This window comes from Limulus polyphemus, unplaced genomic scaffold (genome assembly GCF_000517525.1).
Source record: "Limulus polyphemus unplaced genomic scaffold, Limulus_polyphemus-2.1.2 Scaffold3053, whole genome shotgun sequence".
In the NCBI taxonomy this organism is placed as follows: domain Eukaryota; kingdom Metazoa; phylum Arthropoda; class Merostomata; order Xiphosura; family Limulidae; genus Limulus; species Limulus polyphemus.
The window spans coordinates 104,917-127,739 of record NW_013668663.1 but is presented as its reverse complement, the minus strand read 5'-3'; the positions used below and the strand labels follow the sequence as shown (position 1 = coordinate 127,739).

Sequence of the window (22,823 nt, the reverse complement as noted above, 5' to 3'; positions counted from 1 at the left end):
CCATGCTTAACTGTTTCAAAGAATAAGATACTTCTGGCAAATATCTCTGCTTCAAAGTGTCTTGAGATCAGAAGAGATGAATTTTTTCATAGTTTAAGCAAAAACCAAATAGTACTGCATACATTAAGACTAAAGTACACTAAAATACTATATTAATATAGCAGCAAATTAAAATGGAATATAATAATGCATGCTAATAAAAACTAAATAATGATAAGTACAAATTTACATTTCTTTTTAATGATACAGTATATCATAAATGTATATGTATAACTGTTGTTTAATAATATACTGAAATTACTGTTATCTTTATTAATTCCAAAGATGTCTATCTTAAACAGGCTTGTTATTTTTATTGTATGTAAACTATGTAAAACTTATATATCCATATAAAATTACATGCAATACAGACAGAACCCTTGATTAACCAGTGTTAAGTAATTCATAAACACATGTAGGTTTTGCTTCACAATACAAAATGCTTATTTTACACATAAGCTTTATACAGGTAAACTTCAATGCACTATTACATGAACATATTTTATACAATTAGTTTAAAGCCAACAGCTAGGAAAGGAGAACTGAGAGTTTTGATCATATCTATTATATGATAAAATGTTTTTGCTTTACTGTTTTGATTTTAAGGTTCAAAAATTCAGTATAAATATCAAATTGGGATAAAAAAGGTGAAGACCACAATTTCATTTTAGAGCACCTAGAAGCTTTCCAGAGAAACATACTCCGAGATCTTCATGAATATTACAGGTTCAAAGTGCTTATAACGGCTTCATTCTTGTATGACTTGGAGACTTGAAAAAACACCAGTTTTTGGACTATAGATAATTGCTATTATTGTAAGTATGGTAATCTTTACAATTCTTTTATATTATCAGCAATGAGAAACTAATGTTCAAACAAAAACATTAAATTATGATGGCCTTTAATGAAAACTATGCACAAAACAGGTTAAGGAAATCTTCAATGTGTTCAGTTATACTTCCCATAACATCTGACTCTCTATAGCTTCTTTTATAGCCTGTTGACAAAGAGGGGTTAACCACTGTTTAGGCAAAATGTAGGCCTCATTATCCAGTGTTATTTTCAGTTTCTCCCATAGGTGGCAGCGCATCATGGCTTTGGTTGCTTCCATTACCTAAAAAGAAAAAACGACTTCCTATTATTCAATACTTTCCTAGCAGGTAGTCCAAAGTGTGTTACACAATTATTCTATCACTGAACTTTCCAGAATTATGTAGTCACATTCTCTTTATAATTCTTTTTTTCTAAACAATATTTTATAATATGTTACGTAAACAGAATAAAATAGTTAAAATTCCAAATATTCAGTTGTGAAGAATAAAATGGAAATTTTAACAGGTGTCATTATATTTACTCTGTGACATTAAAAAAAAGTTACTAAATATTTTTTCACAATAGCACATCTTTAGCTTAACCCTCAAACTATTAATTTGTCTTTTTATCATGCCTTACTGGCAGTGAACTCAATATGTGTCACTTGATTTTTTATGTTTTTACCTGTTATAACACTTAATGTAAAAAAAAAAAAACTTGCTAGGAAAAATATGTGAAATCACTGACTTTGCATGCAAAAATTCATAGAAAAGGAGAGACTTTGCCCAATGGGATTCATTGCAATATTGCTTGTATCTTTGATTACATACTTTTATGTGACTCGTATATTACATTCCCTGCAACCAGGAAAGTAACAAACCCACAAGCAATACGGTACACAAATAGTTTAAGAAAATTGTGTTTAAAAAGCCAATGAGAGTCATGTGCAACATCATCAGGAATTTAATTCCATAGTAATAATTCTGTAATAATATTGAGTAAAACTAAGTATAAATCAAGGTTTGAAGATAATTTTTTGGTCACTGGCAAAGGTTTACAAGTTACTTTCAAAGTTACTTACTCACAAAAGGGCCAGCCACAATAGTTTTACAAAAACAAAAAGTGAGATATACAATTCATGAGTTGCATGCCCTTAGCAGGTATAACTGGTAACCTGATGCAAGTTTCCAGAAAACATCACATTTTCAGTTCTGTATATTTGAATATACTATTAAATTTTAACATCTATATTTGTGATAATAATTACATTTCCTAATATGAAAAAAAAAAGAAGTATAATAAAGAAACTGAAACACTGCACCAACACACTGTTTTTGCTTGTTATTTCAAGCTTTAGAATTCAAATAAAAATCTACTAGAATGATACAGAACAAAGTACCAGAAAAGGCTTTTTGATCAATTTTCCATGTATGGTTTTTCTATAAATGTTGTGCTTGTAGCCAACTTTTGTTTATGAATTTTGACTGTTCTTTATAATTGATATGAATATTCATAATCTTGCCTTGATTATCAACTAACAAAAAAATGACAGTTTTCCTAGATTATTTCTGACTAAAATCTAGAAAACACTGGCTTTATTCCAGCTAGCCACAGCTAATTTCAAGCCCTGGTACCTTGATGATCCATAACCAAACACTAGAACCCACTGGCTTTATGCCAACTATCCACAGCTAATTTAAAGCCCTGATACCTTGATGATCTATAACTAAACACTAGAACCCACTGGCTTTATGCCAACTACCCACTGCTAATTTCAAGAACTGATAATCAATTGTTTTTTTGTCTGTATAAAAAACAAACGTACTCACATTAACTACATTTCAATACATTGGTCAAAAAATTTAGGTAAATCACTCTCACAGGCTCAAAAAAAGGGTGTTTGATAGTTATCTAAAATTTAATTCATATTGAATTTTAACTCAATCAAATCAGTTTAAAGTAATTCACTCAAACTTCAAATTTCATATCTCACACTATGACAAATAACTTTGCTTTGCAGACTTATTTAACACAATAGCATTTCGTTCCATAATTATTTCTAAACATTCTGAATAATTTAGAAATAGCTTTTTTATACCAGCATTTGAACAAAACATTTCCTAAAAACTGACAATTTGTTTCCATTAAGACCAAATGCCTCAAAGTGATGATTATCATTTGCATTAGCATAATCGTGAAAATCATGTATCTCATAAAGATGTTGTAAACAGACCTAAGGATGTAGTTTCAACTACAGTACTGTGAAACATGCACTTTCGTTGTTCAAATGAGAAAACAAATTATGTATGAAGTATAATAACAAGCCACTTCAAAAACTGAATATTATTACTTTTACCACATTAATAATTTAGAATGAATATTTATAGATAGAAATTCTGTTTCTTTTTCTTTTATAAGGCCTTTTTTTATTTATAAGTGAATCACAAATTTTGCCTAAAATATTATTGTATATTTCAACATTAGAACTCGTACTTTCATAAACAACATGTATCTGAAAGGACAACTTATGTTTTAATTACCTCTGTAATGCACGTGAAAAACATCACAATCCAAAAAACTTATACTTCAATAACAATTTATTTTTTGAAACAAACTTTGTATACTCATGTGTCACAGTTTGCTTAATATTGATCTTGTACATAACACAAGTCTTCAGCTTGACCTAAAAGTTCATGTACTGGTTATTATGACAAATAGATATGGATACAAACACTTTCCTGTGACAGTTCTTAGTATGTTTTACAATCACCCATGCATTACTCTACATATACTGTACATGAAAGGCTTCCTACATAATTAAAGGACCTTTACTCCCTACACACGTATACTGTACATCTGGTTTATTTCAACAGAATTACAGAGAGCACTCTAGATTCTCACCCACCTCTTCCTCCCACCCAAGATACTGAAATAATAGCTCAGTCCACTCTAAACAAACAGTAAGCAGCCATTTTATACAAGTTATATTTCAACAGTTTCAAATGAAACCTTATACAGATTTTGTTATTCTGACTGGTTTTATTTTCTGCCTAGTGAGAGGAACACCCAACCAGGAGTCTTATGTAAGCTATGGAAATGGGGTAAGTTAATCCTATGAAGATTTCGTAGCATAAACTGACTAAAATAACCATTGCCATTAAAGAGTTTATTTTAACCAATTTCAAATAATTTATATTATTCACAAATGAAAATCAACCATTTTAACTTCTTTTTTTCAATTTTTGGCAAACAATTTATTCATAACAAAGAGAAAACACATTAATAAATGGACTTAAGACATAACAGTGTATAATGTAAGATAAAAGATCAAAACAAAGATGTGTAAAGTGTACAGTACCTTGGCTAGTTTAATTCTTTAAGTACTACTTGTACAGTTGGGAGAAAACAAAATCAGAACTTTTTTATTTAAAAGAAGGTTTTAAGAAAACTAAAACCTAAAATTACACTACTTTTAATCTTAGGACTGATTAAAACAAGTTGAAAATAAAATAAATAGTAACATTTTCTAATTTTCAACACTTTTAAAGTTTACTTACTGTTTACATATATTTAGTTGATTCTACAACATCAGATTTGTCAATGATTAGCGTATAAAATCAACCACAATACTTAAAACATAAATGGGGGGAAAGAAATAATGAGTATTAGAAAGATCACGATTAAAATATTTTATCACAAAATTATCCTATTTACTGAAATGCAAAAGAGAATGTAGGTTATGAGAAAATAGCACATTTTATTTCAATTATTTTCATCTTTTGAAAGGAAAAGTACCCAAGGATGACAAAATCTTGTTGAAATGTTTTCATTACTCAAAACTTTTATTTTCTAAAAAGTGGGTTCTTCGTTATCAAGTAAAAATCACTAAATCCACAAGTTAAACTGTCCACCACTTCAATCAGAATAATTGCAACAAGTAAATACATGTAACTTTAATTATTTAATAAATACTAAAACTAAAAATGAGAAAATTACATGACATATATTTTAAAACTACCATGAAACAATAAAACATTCTACAAACGATTTTTCGTTATATCATTAACAGCCTTTTTAACTAGTTACATTTACAACACCTCTAATCAAGTATTTCAATATTGATTTAAATGTTACAAACACTAATAAAATCACTAAGCAAAAGTTGTAAGCAAAGTTCTTATGGTATGTAATTATCCTAGTGTTTGGAATATTTAAGGAAAATATTAAAAGAGAGATCCCTGCTGTTACGTAAATGTGCAGGATCTGCTATTTGATGTTTCTGAAGCTACTCTGTGCCTCTATTTTATGAATCCAGGTTCTTGTTATTATTAAATCATTATCTCTTAAATTACATGAAACACTTGAGAAACTAAAATCCCTAAATGTTTTCTCCCCTATATCAGACATTTTGGAAATGTCAAAAAAATATCTATGTCAGTGTCAATAATGTAAACTTTTCAGTTGACTGAATTGTAAGTGTAATCCCAAACATTTCAACTTTTAAACTCCCAAACTATCACACGTTGTATAAGGTATACAAGGTAAAGAATAACTGTTGTTCTGAATTATCAAATTATCAGATCCTGTAATACATGTGATATGAAAAATACATGGTTTAGGTAGAAAAATCAATTTACCTGACCATAACACCAAAAGTTTTGATACTTGTAACTCTTGGCCTCAAATAAATATACAAAGAAGCATTTCATGATATAAGTTGAAAAGGTATTACTATTCATGTAATTTCACTTATAAATTCTTAAAATAACGTTTAACCTTTAGAATATGAATGTAACTACACAACACATACAGGGCATTTCATGTTACTCTTTTCAACTCCCCTGTTACATAATTAAATTAAAATATTTTATCCCAAAATCATCCCATTTACTGAAATACATAAGAAAATGTAGGTTATGAGAAAAGAACATTTTATTTCATTTAAATCTAACTTTTGAAAAGAAAAGTCGTCAAATCTTACAGTAATTCACATATAAGCAAGTAGGAAACAACTTTTATCAATGTTTAAGAGGTACGGATGTATGTAACACATTACAATGTAAAATGTTCATAACAGTAAATAGACAACATTCATCATGTTTAAACATAGAATAAATCTTTGAGTAGAGAAGTTTAACTGTATGTTTTAAGTCTATAGAGCTTTCTCATTTCAATATACTGATCATTTAATATTATATTACTGGGGTGTTTTAGTACTGTATACAAGCAGCATTTTTAACATATTTATGGCTGCTTAAAGTACATTTTAGATAAGGTGCTACACAAAAAGTTTCTTTTCCAAGAACACACAAGACAAAAATAAAAAAAATGGTGCAACTAATAAACAGAAATATTTCTACAATTATTAGATATAAAAAGGGTCCACATTAAGTTATATTATCTATAGTAAATTTTTCCATGGTTTAGACATTAAATTGTGTCACACATGGTTAAAGACAGTACAGTGGAAGTATGCAAAAATATTTTTATAACACCATACATGTGTCTGAATCATGTCACATGAATAAAGACACTACTATGTATGTGTACATGTACATTTTTATAACACCATGTGTCTTGGAATCAAGTCACTCATGGCTAAAGACTGTACTATGGATGTATATTTTTATGTCTCAAAATCATATCACACAAGGCTAAAGACAGTGCTATGAATTATACACACACACATTTTTATAACACCACACGTGTCTCGAAATCATTAATCACATGGCTAAACACAGTACTATGGATATATGTATGTATGTTTTTATAACATCACATAGATGACTGACAGGTTTTGAAACTTGTAACATAAATCCTAATATTTGAACTTCATTTTTTGACTAATGTACCCAAAAAGTAACAACATTACCTCTATAATTATTACTAAATAACATTTGATGGCAATAATTTCTATATATACATTATAGACTGCTTAAGCCTACACTGAATACTTCACACTAGACAATTTCATAACTAGCCAAATAAACATGTAGCAATCAGTCTTCAATTTGTGATATTTTCATGGATGATTCATGCATTATTTTAATTTCTTATACAGTATTTTGTATCCTCATAAGCATTAGTTTCTGCTCATACTATTGATAAATTTCTGCTACTTGAGTCAACACAGTGTAAACAGTAACATGTGTTGTCATAAATTTGTTGCAAATGTCATGCTCTTCTAAAGTTACACCTTAGGAGTTTTTTAATGGGTTTGCATTGGTCAAAAGACATATTAGAGAGATTTGGGAAAAAATTCAAGCATGCTATATTGATGTTTCATTTTTGAAAGAAATTCTTCTACGACAATAGTTCGAGCCAAGAGCTAGTGTTGTGTGTTCCCTATGTAAGGTACAAATATATTATTTCTTTATCGTTACTTCCAGTAACAGTATTGGTTAGACTGTAAAATATATCTAATCTTAATAGTTTTTATTTTTATTTTTTATTATTGCACTTTCATTAGAGAAATTATTTGGATTGTTAGCTTAATCCACTAAGTACCTACTGCTTCCTCTTAAAGAGTTTAACCACTTGAACAAGTCAAGTAATACAAAAAGGTTATAATGTTATTTTATACATCACTGTTTAGAACACAGTTGGAGTATTGAATTCAGTCTTGAGGTCCTTACCATTGAATTATTGGAAAGGGTTCTGAGGAGGAATATTAGAATGATACCAGGGATGGTTAATATCTCAAGAATTACCTTTTCTTGAAAAAAGATGATTTAGAGAGGATCTGATTGAGGTGTTTTTATGATTGTTAAGGGAATCAGTGTTCATGCAACATATGTTTTCATGCTTAATGGTAAGACCAGGGGACACAGATAAATTTTGGCAAGGTAGCAATTATCTTCAGTTAAGAAAGTTTTATTTTAGTAACAGTGCAGCTGGCCTTTGAAATAGTTTGCTTTTAGATGTAGTTGAAGCTGTAAATTTAAGGGAAGGCTTCATAAATATTTAACTGATAAAGGCTGGCTTTGAGTTTTTTCTTTGTTTACCTTTTTTCAATAGCATATTTTAGTGGATGGGAAAGCATAGATGGGTCAACAGGTCCTTTGTTATTTTGTTACGTTAAGTTATAAAGTTTGTAAAAACTTTAAAAAGGTCTTACCTTGTAATAACAATGTTAATTCAATAAGAAATTGCTGACTAGAGATATTATATATACAACTTCTTGGGAGAAGGCAAAGTAGATGTTCCTCACTATTAAAAAGTATACATTCATGCATAAGCCTTAGTTCTACATACTTTATAATTTTTTTATGACAAGAATTCAAAGACAAGTGAAATGATTGAGCACAAGCATATTTGGTCAGATAAAATATGTAAAAAAGTTTAAACACAGTTTGGAGGATTCTTCAAATAAAGAATTCCAGCTTAGAACTTAATATTTCTAATATTTTGATGAAACAACTTTAGAACTCAGAAATAGAAAGACAGAAATCTAACTAAGCATCCAAATAAAACTCAAGCACAATTTTAGTACATGAAGATTATTAAGTATTCTTCACAATAATATACTGATAGCATAAATATATGGTATACACGTAACACTCTTAAAAACGTGTGTATTTAAAATATATTTTTTGTTTATAACATGTCCAGGCAACATCTGAAAGAAACCTTCCCGTGTGTGAAAATCCCAACAGAGCATGTAATGTGTTGCATAAACGGTTCTGGCTCTCACCATTGGCTATTCGGCTCTGTAAATGCCCTGATAGGTCAGAGTGCCCAACAGCATGGAGTGAAGGTGATGACCAAACTGTGCATGTAAATAGAAGGGCCCAACTGAAGGTATGAATGGATAATACATTTTAAGTTCTGTGGTATTTTCAAGATTAAGCCAAACTATCTGATCTCCATAAAAACTCGATGTTTGAGGATCTAGCACATGGAAGAAGAACAGGTATGGTGAGGTGTAACATGTAAAATGAGAGAGACAGGATATGATGCTGAAGTCAGAATACAGGTAAACAACTACATTTCACTATAAAAATACTAAGGCATGAGGCCAGTTGACCAGTGTTCAGACCATTGCAAAGTATAGAAGATAATTACCTAAAATAAAATGAAATCAACTGTATTTAAATCAGTAACATATGTAATGGCTTTGTTGAAGATAAAATAGCACATTATCAGCAGACACAGAAATGCTCAGACAACTTCTTAGCAAGTTTGAACACTCTCAAATCATAAACAGAACTCTCTTCTCAAATGATGTTGGAAGGTTGTTTCTCTCCATGGTTGTAATAATACCTTTAACAGAAAGTTACTTATACAATCACATAATTGTATCAAACAGTATGAAGTATTCAAGTTCCCTAACAGAAGAATGAGACATAACTGAACATTTTCAATCAGTAAACAAAGCAAGAAAATGTTACTGAATCAGCATTCTGTAGAATTCCATAAACTGCCACCACTATAAACAAAACATGACTAGCAAACAATAACATGGTTAATTCAGATTTCATACACACTACTTTCCGACCCTTGTTCATACCTCAAACTGTACTCTGAAGACTTTTATTTATAGTGATAACTATAACAGCTGTTGTATATGTACATGTCACATTTTAACTTGTCTTCATAATATAAACAAAACTTTACAATTGATATTTGTTAAAAATAACAAAAATCCTAACATATATATATCTGGATGTCACAAGTATTTCCCATTAAAAAATATATTTATTTAATATATTGTTTAGAGTACATTATACATATACACTAACTTGAAATACAAAAAAAAGATTATTCTTCAAAATTTTAATCTATGTTAATGATGATAAACAAAAATGTAGAAATGAATTAGAAGAGCTTAACCCTTTAATTACCAAGATGGGTAATTTATGAACCCACATTTAATACTGTTAATATCATAAGTAAACTATTGCTGCCAAAAAAAGTTTTACAATTTCTTTAATGACTAGTAGTTCAATTATTCTCTATAAAAATTCTATGGAGAGCAAGAACACAATTTGGTATAAAATATATCCATGTTAGCCATTTGATAGGAAAGTTTAATGCTTGTATCTTTTGTATTAAAAAGTGAAGGCATAAAAAAGTGCAATGTTTTTAAAAAACTTAAGTTTTAATTATGTGGAATGTCAAATTTCTTGTCGAAGGTTTCAAAATTTTTTTTAAGGAATCTTTCTATATATATATATATATATATACTAGTCTTTGTTACTCAAACAGTTTTGTGGGAAAGTGGGTGAACAAGACAACTGTACAGAAAATAGCTTGGCATTGGTGACTGAGAGAGTAAGAGATTCAGCACAAATCATCAGCCACAATGTAGAGGTACACTGCCACTGTCCAAAGGAACACTACTATGACCGTCTCAACTTCAACGTCACCCTGGCACCACAAGAAAGAAGAATAGAACGCCAGTACTACAGGTGCATCCCAGTAAGTAAATAAAAAGTTGATTAAAGTTAAGTGTTAATGTTTTTCATTGGGATGAGAATTATTCTACAAAACATCATAACTGATCTTTTTGTAAAATTTTGGATTTGTGTGCATGTATACATTTGTGTTAAATATTTTAAAGTAGATCAAATCTATGAATAAAGAAATTGTTGCATATATTTTCAGCTCAAATTCCTGAAAATAGCATATATAAGAACTTTATGGAAGCAACCAGATTTTAGCAAATTTATTCCTAGGCAGGAAAAATATAATAGTATTTTTATTTTATTTTTGGTGGTGTTTTTTAAAGAGTAAGATAAGAGTTTTTCTAATTTATTTTTAAAACCATTATCATTTTATGAAACTTCATCCATTTCATTTTTTCAAGCATAATTCTTTTTAAATTAAAAAATGTAAATATATATATATAAATTTTTATTGGGTCTTATCATTAAACAAATACCTATAATACCTATAATATAATGCCTAACCAGGGGAAACAAAAATTATTCCCCAAAAGCTATGACAATAAATCTTGTGGTTTTGAAATTGTTTAATATTAAAGTATATTTAGCTGACATTTTTTAATTACAAATATTTAAATATTTCATAGCAAATGGCAATTCATTTGAACACTCATATGGCTCCCATTTGTATTTCCCATATTGTTCTGCTCAGCTAAGTCAGACTCACATTACACTGTTACCAGCATTTCCTCCAGTAATTTCATAAGTAGCGGACATAGGCAAGTATGTGAGATGCAAAAAGTAAGTACAAGTAAATCTCTAAATCTAATTTCTATGCAGAAACATTAATTTGAAATATGTATCTTTTATACCCTTTCATGGTTAAAATGTTCAAGTTATAAAGATAGAAGAGCATGAAGGATAGAGTGTGGGAAAACATTATACTTGCCATACTCATACATGCATACAACAATAGATTTTGCTCATACATGTAATTTATAATACAATTTACTAAAAACAAAAGAAAATACACAAAACCATTGATTTGATGGTTATAAATAAACACATATATATTAAACACACAACTATATTAAAACTTCATAACTGTGAGCTTACCTCAAATGTTTTTTTTATTCTTCCGATTCTTGTGAATGACAAAAAGACATTAAATGCACTAATATCAGGTACCAATCAGCCAATAAAATGTATCATTTGGATTGGCTCATCATATAAATCACATAGCCAGATAAGACAACCTGATTAATTTAATAATGATTGATATCAAAGCTGCTAAATAACTTTTCCTCATGATCTTCTTGCCAACAAGGATTAAAGCCATCAGGTTATTTACTGATTCAGTTGAAGAATTTTAATTGATTGTTTAGATTCTGTGAGTCATGTTTGCTTCTCTGACAGTACAATGGAAGACATGTGGGTTGAATGAAAAACAAATCAAATAAGTACCAGTATTGAGTATGAGCATTAAACAAGTCCTAGTACTGATTACAAATTACCAAAGTTATGAGAATAATCACCAATTAATTCTTAAGAAAATTATCAAAAAGACCCAGACCTAGTTGTTGGAGGTGACGAAAGTCCCAGGGATAGTAATCTAAAAAAAACTTAGCAACATGAGCCGGACCTCAGACAGAATTCACTTTTACAAAGAAAGTAGAGTCGCATCTCTAAAAATTAAGTAACAATTAAAGAGGCAAATCCTTGCTCATTCGAATAACTTGGTTAGACAACACACTTCAAATGCTAGGAAAATTACATTCTAAAAAATAAAAATCATTATTGAAGGAAATAGACCTGAAATACTATGACATTTGAGGCTTCCATCTAATATACATTTCATTGAGTAGAGAATTTCTCTGATAAGGGAGGAACTTCAGTAACCAAAGTGAACAGCCCAGTATTCCTAAAGATTGATTTAATGCTTCAAATACCGAGTTGTCAAAGTTATAAGAGAACAGCCTTTCTAGTATAAATAAAATCATGTCTAAAAAGATGAAAAGACCCTTCATAAAGTAAAAGAAGAATCCACTTAGTATTTTAGGAGCAATCTAGCTACCAACAAAGGTAAGTGATATAATAACAAGTAGACAAAAAGTTGCTAAAGTAGAGAATATGTGTAAATATGCCTTGTACTGTTTGGAATTCAGTTTCATTTATAAACAATGTACTCCGTAGAACTCTTGTAGAAGAGTTAAAAACAAAAATGTGACAAGAATGAAAGCTTGAACTAATTTTAATTGTATAAAAGGAGTTTGGGTATTAATTGGGAAGATTTACTGTTCTTATGAAAAAAGTAATGTTTACTATATATTTCTAATAATATTTTTTGAGTCAAAATATGAAATAAAGATGTTAAAATTTAATGCTTAGTTTTTACCAATGACAACTGAGTGAAACTGCACAAGTTTCAAGTTAAATAATTTAATATAACTTGTACACAAATGTTTATCACTATCCAATGAGAAGCAGTACATTGCCTGAATAATGTTGAAGTTACTATAACTGCAGTTAAACCCTCTAAAACATCTCAATTTGTTGATAACATCTCATTTCAGTGCACTTTTTAGGTACACTTTTAAAAAATAAAATTTACATGTTCAAAGTTTTAAAAAGGTTGACCCCCTGAAGCCTGTAATTCTTATAAATTATACAGTTTTGGTTTTGTCACATTCTTTGAAAAGAATTTTCTATGAACACAACAATAAAGTTGGTGAACATTTAGTATTGTAAAAGGAGAGGAGATCTCAGATGTTAGCATTTCCCTATACTGAAAATGTATTTCCGATAGATATTTACCTCCTCTCACAGAGTAACTTTTCTTGACAACTAATGCTCTCTATATGTGCAAATTTTCGCTGCCACTACCATTCTGTTTACACCTACATCTACGTGTCTGCAAGTGTTACAACTACACTGTAGCATGTAAATGAGCATGCAATAACCCTTCACCAATAGGAGTGCGACACACCTTCCTAGCACAACTGATTCCTTCTATACTGTAGAACCCAATTTTCACTTCAGATTAAGCAAAAAGTAAGCACCAGAAATGGGGAGGATAGATGGGAAGTGTGAAAGGATGTATTGGAAATACATTTTCACTGTAGGAAAATGTTAACTTTCGATGCAATGACTTACCTCTTCTCACACTCATATAATAGATAGAATCCCACACTGAAATTGTGGAGGAACCAGTGCAAAGTTACCTACATGAGCACCCTTCGAAAAATCTTTGAAGAGAGCCCATGGAGTGTGACATCTCCATGTAGAGGAACACATTCACGGAGAGTGCAACACATCTGTACCAGATATCCTTCTCACCCATTGTGAATGAAGCCACATCCTTAAATGGGTAGATAAAGAAGCACATCCAAAAGAAACTTGGATGTGCCAGATGGTGTAGAGTGGATAGGGCATGGCAGACTGTGATTGGTGGGTCAACTTCAGTCCAAAAACATGCAGCACCAGGAATGAATCCTCAGGCCCACAGTAGGAGGAGGGTCCCTACTGTCTTCACCTCAGACCCAGGAATCAGAAGGGAAAGAGGATTTCCATTCATAAAACCCAGGTTAGCGCATACATGCAAATGCACTACACTACCATCAACCACCTGGGTACCAGACATCTGAGCAATGGTAGGAAGATGGAATGCAACATGGAGGGTCAACTCCAGTCCAAAACCAAAGGGCACTGGGAATGTATTGTTCAGTTTACAATAGGAGGAGGGTCCCAACAAAAACCACACATGTGAGGACTTAGGATGGCTGGTCCAGCTCCAACCAACACCAGCGCAAACAGGAATCAACATTTAGGCAGCAGTAGGAAAGAGGGTTCCATGGTAGGAGGAGAGTGCATACCATCTATACAGGCAGAACACCACTACCCTACTCTTAACTGAGTGGGATTAAGCACATACACAAAAGGAAGCCTCCCTGGTCTACCACCTCAGCAGCTAGGAGCTGATAAGTGGAAAAAATTCCAGTACTTCACAAGAATAGGGGGGAAATAGGGTGGTGGGGAGTTCAAAGGAACACAACAGAGGAGAAAGTGCAATAAGAGATTGCAGAACCCTATTTTTAAAAGCAGGTCAAACCCCATGTATGAAACCAGGAACAGAAGGACGGACAGCAATCCCTTCCTTACTTTACTTATGACACCCCATGAGTTGGTATGGTATTGGATGGGCATACTTATGATGCAATATACTTTGATGATGAACCTACTAGCAATCTTGCAGAACACCCTATCTCAACGGTTGGCATTATAGACCTCAAAGGCTGTACCTTGCAGATTTTGGTTGCTGGTACAGCTCCCATCTAAAACTAGACCACTTGGGAACAGACATTTAAGAAGTGGTACGATGGGAGTTCCCCAGCCGAATATTATAACTGGCCAGTCATCACTTGCCACAGAGCAGACTCCTATATGAAGCATAGGGCCACTGTATGAGATGGAAATAAATGAAAAGAAAACTCACCCACTCAAAGTTGAACTGAGGTGTATAGTATGACAAAGGGCAGCAATCAGTATTCAGTGGAGAAAGAAATGGTCAAATGTAAATAATGTGTGAAGAAAGTGTGCAGTGTGGTCCACCTGCCATCCTGGTAGATCTCCACAAACACACGATGGAAGGGAGCAACCAGGGATAGGGCGAGAAGATAGATATAGTGTGAGGAGACGATAAAAAACTGAAGACAAGGATTTATAAGCCAAAAGAATGAGTTGGCAAGTCCAAAGGGGTAAGGGTGAAAGAAGGATACCAATGCAAAAGGAGGAGGAAACTGTAACTGAGGAAGGAAGATGTGCATACTAATTAACATCAGAAAGCATGAAACAGACAGCAGAGACAATCTGGATTGTAACAGGAATTTAAATGAGAAATGGGAAGGAGTAATGTTGGTGTGCAAGTGACAGTTCCCTCACGAGCCACTGAGGTCTTGGAAAGGAAAACATGATGGTAACTGATACATGATACGTTGAGAGTGCACACCTTGACTTACGATGACCAGAGGCAAAAAAAAAAGAGCAAAATTGGTGGGATAAGGAACAGGTAGTCAATGGTACAAAATGAGGCTGGGTAAGGGCATGGAGAATGGCATTGAAATCCCAATCATGATTGGTAGAGGGCTAGAAAAAATGGAAGAGACAAAAAGGACATAAAATGAAAGGGATATGACATGAGAGGAAAAGGTTGCCCCATAGTCTGCAATGGTTGACACAAACAGGTCATTGTCATTGCCAAGTGAAATATGGAATGGTGAGAAAAGCATGGACTTAAAGGCAAGTAATTGTGGTACAAAGACCAATGGCAGACAATGCCACTGTCTCTTACAGACCACCAAAAAAGAAGAGCAGACTAAATGGGAGATAAGAGTAGCCACACATGTGGAAAGTCTAGATCACCCCACAAAGGACCAAACGAAAATTAGGCGTGAAGCTGGAGTACGGGTAAGGCAGGATGAAATGTGAATGAAGGAGAGGATTCAGCATTGATACCCATCAGCTCCATCGAATGCAACTGAAGAAGTGAAGGCTGGGTCCTACTAAAGTAGGATTTTAAGAAAACCCTGAGCAGGATGAGATATTGGGTTGTGGTAAGAAAGAATTAATCTAACAAAACAAGTCAACTTATACGTGTAGATTTCCCCCCAAAAACAAGCATGTGAGTATGGGATGCCTGGAGAGATGGAGCCAAAAGTGGCCAGTCATCCAGGTGATGAATAAAACTGCAGACCATTTGAACATAGAAGATGGGCAAAGTTCATGACAACCTGGCTGAAACATAGAGAGTCAAAGCCAGAAACAACAGTAAAGCACAGAATGAAAAGACCTGACACCCCAAGGACAAGAATGAAGGTGATTCTGGGATGCATGGGTAAATAGGTATGTCAACCAAATATGTTTGGTCAACCAAACCCTTGGAGTATAAATACACCAAAGGGTGCAAAAAACCAAAACGTCTATAGCACAACGAATAAGGTCAATGAAAACAGTCCAGCTGTAGAATAATTACAGGACATCAAATCTGATGTAATGATAAATGACAAACAACCAGGAATAGAACCCCAGATAAAGGTAATTGACTGGTAAGATAGCATTCTAATTGAGAAGAATCGTCTACTGATTCTAATATATGATGGTGAGAGAAAAAAAAAAGACTTGAAGGTTTGAGAGTCCAGGAAAAAATGCAGAGCCCAGAATGTAACTGGGTTATGAACTAAACAGCATGGAGCCTGAAATCTGTATAGCAAGGGTAAATTAACAAACAGACAAAATGTATTATACCTTGGAAATTAAGTCAAGGAATGATTGACAGAAAACATGGGAACATTCATAGACTTAACACTTAACTACACAGCAAAGGAAGCAAGGTGGTAAATGGCCATTCAAATCATCATCATTCAAACCAGACAAACCAGGGAGTGGTGCATCTGGCCCTGGTACAAGAGACATATCAAACCGACATGATAGAATTCAAATCACAGCAAAAGAAGGCTGAAACCACCTCACTGAAATACCAGAGCCAGAATCCACAGAAATTACACCTGTTGTACAGTGGCAAGTGTTACAAAAGAAGTATTAGTTGTAACACTATTCTGAGGAATTCGAATAAAAGAAACTTAAGTGGGTAAAACAACTTCTATCCACAAATTATCACAGAATAATACAGTATGTAAAAACAACTAAATCATTTGTTTAACAAATTAAGTGCAACATATAGAAAAAAATGAAATAAAAATGAGCAGAATTAAAACACATCTGCAATAGAAGGGTGTGTCACACTCCTATAGGTGGAGGGTTGTAGCATACTCATCACAAGGCTAATGGTGAGCAAAAATTTGTACATATAGAGAGCAGAAGTTGTCAAAGCTATTATGTTAGAGGAGGTAAGTTATCATATCAGAATTTGGGTATCATTTTAAAACCATATAACTGTGCCTTCAATACTTCAATTAACCAAATAAGGAGTATTTTTAACTTCAACTGAACTTGCAACATTTATCACTCACTAGTTTTATGCTTTTTTCACTTGGTACAATAAAGTTCAATAAATATTCTACACAGTTCTCCTCAGAATATTGAGCCAAATCATGATCCCTCAAGATAGCTACTGAAAATATGGTATTTGAACAAATAGTAGCAGACAGTAATGAAATTATAACAGTATTCAAAATAAACATTCTTTTTTTTTCATTATAGCTATTCCGTGTCACTTTCATACATAGGTATTTCAACTATGCATAGTGAAAGAACAATTACTTGAACAATGCATATTCAGATACTTTATTATTCTAAATGAAACGAGGCAATATTTCAAATTATCTTGATAACATGAATGAGAGCAATAAATAAAACTTTTGGCTGGTTCTGGAGACCACCTAAGCCACTAGAATGAAGACACAAAAGTTGTTGTAATTTTGTTTCTTTTAATTTTATGAAATTTGGTGAAAAGAATCTCTGACTTGGAATTAATTAGAAGATTTCCTATTATTTCATAAAATGTAACTGAAATAAAACACTAATTTTAGGTTTTTTAAATAGCAAGCAGAAGAGACTTTCCAAATGTCGTCCTTTATAGTTGTGTTTCTGGTGCATTCTAGGTCATTTCGTTGCACTAAATATTCACGTTATTTACTTCTATGATGATCAGTAAACTTTGGAACTTTGCCACTTTAATTCATGTTCTAATGATCAAAATTACAGACCAGTTAACATACAAGCTAGTCATTTCATGAAATATCTAAACAGACACTAGGTACAAGTGTTTATATTTGCAATTATTAAGCCAGTTTATTATACAGTAGTAATTTCAAGAAATACTGAGGCATTATTTGTACAAAACAGTTTTCATTAAGGTAAATTACTGACAAAAGACTTACAAACTGCATCTTTTTAAGGCAGATATGGATTATGAATATTCATTCATGAACCTTTCCTATCTCACTACACTTTCTTTTTCAATTCTAAAGCAAACTGAGGCATCTAGAATTTGAATTCATTGGGACAATAATTTTTTTTTCAGTGAAATTTAGCTAATAAAGCGATATGATAATATAAATGGTAAATAATGCATTAAATGAAGACACAAAAGTTGTTGTAATTTTGTTTCTTTTAATTTTATGAAATTTGGTGAAAAGAATCTCTGACTTGGAATTAATTAGAAGATTTCCTATTATTTCATAAAATGTAACTGAAATAAAACACTAATTTTAGGTTTTTTAAATAGCAAGCAGAAGAGACTTTCCAAATGTCGTCCTTTATAGTTGTGTTTCTACAACAGGCAGTTGCCATCCATTCAACAAAATTTCATCATGAACACTGTGCCTAAACAATCTATCAAAGAATGATGTATGCTAAAAATGAATGGCATAAAATGAATGCAATGTTTTGAGACCTAGAAAATTTGTTTTATAATATCTAGTCAGATTCTTTGAATCAATGTAAAATGATAATATAACTTATGAGACGTATACAAGATGACTTTTAAAACTGAAAACAATTTTGGAATATGTGACATTTTTCTCACCAGATTTGAACAAATTGGGTGGATGGCTAGTTTGACAACAGGAATTCACCAAATGACAGCCTCATCTGTGATAATGTTAAAACTACTTATAGTGTTTGACCTACAAATCACTGGAAGTCAAAAGAATGACTAATCAGGAAAATAAGCAGAGCTAATAAAATCAAATGCACACATTATTCAGACTGATATTTAATTATTTCATTTCTGTAATGGTAACATTTTTCAGTACTTACAAATATGTAAATAACAGAAGGTTAATAGTCCATGCTTATTGTCAGACATCAGTTTTAAAAGAATTGTACTTTTCTATCTTTTAATACTACAAAATCTCTCACAAGCTTTCCGTCTGGGTTGCTGCTATGCCATGCTCAGTGAAGATCAGCTAAATATTCTTGCTTCATTGTTAATCTCAAATAGGTTTTGATAGCATTAGCTCTATAAAGCTAGATGTACATTTGCCACTAGCAACTATGATTGGCAATGTAAGAAGAAATCTTAGTGCAATGGACATATTTGTAAAGAAAAGAATAATTTTGTTTCTTGACACATATTAAAACAGCATTCACAACACCTGTACAATGTACTCTCCCTAGTTCTTCTCACTTTATTTTTTCGTTCTTCTCTCCATCTTGCAAATTTTGTCCTTTCTCTTTGCTTACTTTACCTAACTGGTCAAGTTGGCTCTGAACTTAACTATTAAAGAACACTTCTTTCTGTTCTATTTTGTTTAGAAGCTTAAACATGATGATCCTACAGTTCAAATGATAAGTTATGATGCTGTATCTCTTTTTAACTCCCCCATATTTCTGTTAGTGCAGAAACTGAAGTCATTCTGTATTAAGTAAAATTAAAAAATTATACTAGAAATTCCATAATTTCTAAAACATTCCTGTATTATGAATCTTTGGAACTAATTTAAACAATAAAGGTTTGAGCTATCATTAAATTGAAGAGGTAACAGGAACCCTACTTCTACTGACCCAGTCTTATACACTATATTTCCATTTTCTTTTAAAACATGTTTCAGTCACTTATCTTTCCTCCAAGCTCTTGGTTACAATTATATGACTTGTACTGAGGTGAATATTATTCAGATTTCCTGGCAAAAAAGAAGAAGAAGCCAGTATACTGTTCAATACAAAACAAAAGCTTATGAATCACAAAAATATGCACATGTATATAATCTTCAAAAAGTCTTCCAGTTAAGGTGCAAACTTGAGAGGTCAAAACTCAGGTTAAAATATTGTGTTTAAAACCTTTCTGGGTAGATATCAGTTCAAAAGAAAAAGAGTCTGGCTCAGATAAGCAAGTTAGCAGAGAGAATGAATGCAGAACACTAGATGGTGCAAAAGAATTGTCATATTATAGACACTGGATTAAATCAAATGGCATGTGAAAATATTGATTATATAAAGGAAAAAATCAGATTTGTTGAGTTTCAATCATTATATCATGATGAACACTATAAAGGAAAAGATTAACTCAAAGTTGCTTGAAGGAATACAATACAGTTATGCAAGATATATGTGAAAACTTTAAGAAAACCATCCACACAAAAATTATACATAAAGTTCAGTAAAACAATCTGTATTTCTACATAAGTAATAAAACTATGCATAAACAAAACTAATAATAAAAAAACAAGTTTTAGTCACCAAATTTTGAAAATAAAAAGTAATTTTATAGTAATATATATATTTTAAAATACAAGATACACACCAAGCACATAAAGCAAGGAAAGTGTTGCTTAAAGTGGTTCAACTTTTTCACTATGTCAGTAAATTCAAAATAACCCACAGAAATGCAAATTACATGTCTCACTGATGGGTCTATTTCTTTCCTCTACAGCTGGAAAGATGTGGTAGATGGGATTTTTGTGGCCACATAACAACGGTACGATATGAGACCTACCATGTTTGTACCTGCCCAGTGAATCATATCTGTATAATGGTGAATCGGCAAACAATTCATGCCATGGAACCTCTTTTTGATGGCCTGGCCTACAGAGGGCTCTGTACACCTTATAACTCATAAATAATTCTTTATACTAATTTTGCTGAATTCTGTACACATTTATGTATTGCATCTTACATGATGTTTTGACAACCAATTACAACAGAAAGTCAAATAGAAAGAATTATGACACTTCTGAGAAGTTGTGTTGAATAACAAACACAGTATTTCTTATGAGAATAAATTTTAATGTAAGTAGTTTAAAATGTTTCTTTTTAACGAACTTTTGAGTTACCATAAAATATTAAATAAACTAAATACAACAAAGTTCTTTAGACTGATGTAAAAAATGGTATTTATTTGTAAAAATTAAACTGAACATCAGACATTTATTGTATATACTGTTAAACATTCAAAATAAGGCGAAAAGAATCCTGCAATGCAAGTCAATACTTTATTTTTATGAGCATATGCAAAAAATTAAATTCCTATTTGCACATTTGACACCATAACCAAGTTAATTAATGTACATTCATGTGACAAAATCAAGCTACTATAAGCATGACTACCAGTTGTGAAATTACAAAATGGAAGGTCACATTATGTAACAAAACCCATACCAAGACCAGATAATAAGATGTAGTTCAGAGTAAAGTCAGATCTCCTCCTCCCTATTATGATGATGAGTAATGACAGCTCTCCTCCTTCCAGCTATGATGATTGTGGATTTTATTACCTAATGTGAGCTTATGTGTTTTCACAAATCAAGTGAAAAAAATCTGAGTGTTAAATTTAACTGGAAAGCTGAATAACCTCAACTGCTTTTTCAGAATGAGAGTATAAAGGTGTGTGTATATCTAGAAACCACACAATCTGATTGATAAACTTCTTTTCGTATTACACCCACAGCCAAAATGCTTAATTTTATATTGTATCTTTTTTTGTAAAACTTGCATTCCTATTGATGTAGTGACTGAAATCATGCTTTACTTCATACAACTTACTCTGATTTACCACAAACAAATAAAAAGATAACAGACTTTTTGTAATAAAGCACCATTTCTCTCTCCAAACTTAATTTTTAAACCAATTCATCAAATTCCAATTTTATGTATTTTTTTCTACTTTAATCAATCATTCTGCAATTGGCAACCAAATTAAATTCAAGATATCTATCAGGATATTAAACCACTTTTATGTTAGAATTTTGTTCAGAAGAATTTTCTATATCATTCCACATTATGTTTTTCTGTGAAACTGTCAATTACATACAACATTTTAAGGTATAAGATGATATATTAAAAAAAATGGATCATGCCAATTTTTCTTTCACCAACATAACATGGTTTTCATGACATTTCTTAATTTTGAATATTGAATCCAACACATTTTAATTTATGTGTACCTTTTTTTCAAAAATTCTGTAGAAGCACCAGTTTGTTTTTCCATCAAAGGAAGTAGTTAAAAATGATTAATCTATGTTCTCCCAAAGTAGCTAATATTATGTTTGACATGAAACTAAGATGGATCTAGTGTTCATTATTTAACTTTGAACAAAATAAAAATACTAGGTTTAGATATCCTAGAATTAGGTTTTAATAGTAATAATACATTTTTATCTATAAATTCACTTTGTTTACAACAGGTGAAATCAGATGTTACTAAGTCCAGCAAGCCTATTACAAATGTGTCACTGTACTAAGCACCTTTCTGTACATGTACTTTGAATATAGCTTTCTCATATTTTATAAGTTCTCATAAAATACAAGAATGTTTCTAAAATACTTTGTCTGCTTAAAATAAAAATAATATAAATATACAATAATAACAAAATTGATTACATTATTATTATTATATCATTTTCTGTCTTTCAATAATTGATAACAAAGAATCATTATAATGTAAAAAATAAAGCTATCATATTTTACACACAAAAACAAAAACATAACACATATTAGGTAGAGAAAAGTAACATATGAATGAATAACTCTAGAAACATTAATAAATGTAGTTGGTGTAAACAGTTAGTGATGTGTATAATGTTTTTTAAATCATATGAGCTACAGCTCTGTTTTGATTTTTTGTATATA

General features: G+C 31.5%; 2 protein-coding genes across 2 annotated transcripts in view; one reads left to right on the top strand and one right to left on the bottom strand.

The window, feature by feature from the left end:
* Positions 1-224: 224 nt before the first annotated feature.
* The window catches only part of LOC106468559, an 85,406-nt gene continuing 62,807 nt past the window's right edge, over positions 225-22,823 (bottom strand). The window contains exon 7 of the mRNA XM_013928994.2: positions 225-1,153. Coding sequence (XP_013784448.2) covers positions 992-1,153 — 162 coding nt within the window. The 3' untranslated portion in view covers positions 225-991. The remainder of the gene's footprint in view (positions 1,154-22,823) is intronic.
* LOC106468561 lies at positions 3,778-22,496 on the top strand. The gene is made up of 4 exons (XM_013928995.2): positions 3,778-3,953; positions 8,464-8,652; positions 10,060-10,272; positions 20,629-22,496. The coding sequence occupies exons 1-4, from the start codon at positions 3,855-3,857 to the stop codon at positions 20,812-20,814; spliced, it is 687 nt and encodes a 228-aa protein (XP_013784449.1). The 5' UTR covers positions 3,778-3,854; the 3' UTR covers positions 20,815-22,496.

Bases quoted from the DNA above. Each gene is read 5' to 3' on its own strand.
- LOC106468561 (XM_013928995.2), top strand. From the start codon at position 3,855: ATGAAACCTTATACAGATTTTGTTATTCTGACTGGTTTTATTTTCTGC. The intron at 8,653-10,059 runs GTATGAATGGAT...TTACTCAAACAG, and splicing joins ATAGAAGGGCCCAACTGAAG to TTTTGTGGGAAAGTGGGTGA. The intron at 10,273-20,628 runs GTAAGTAAATAA...TTTCCTCTACAG, and splicing joins AGTACTACAGGTGCATCCCA to CTGGAAAGATGTGGTAGATG.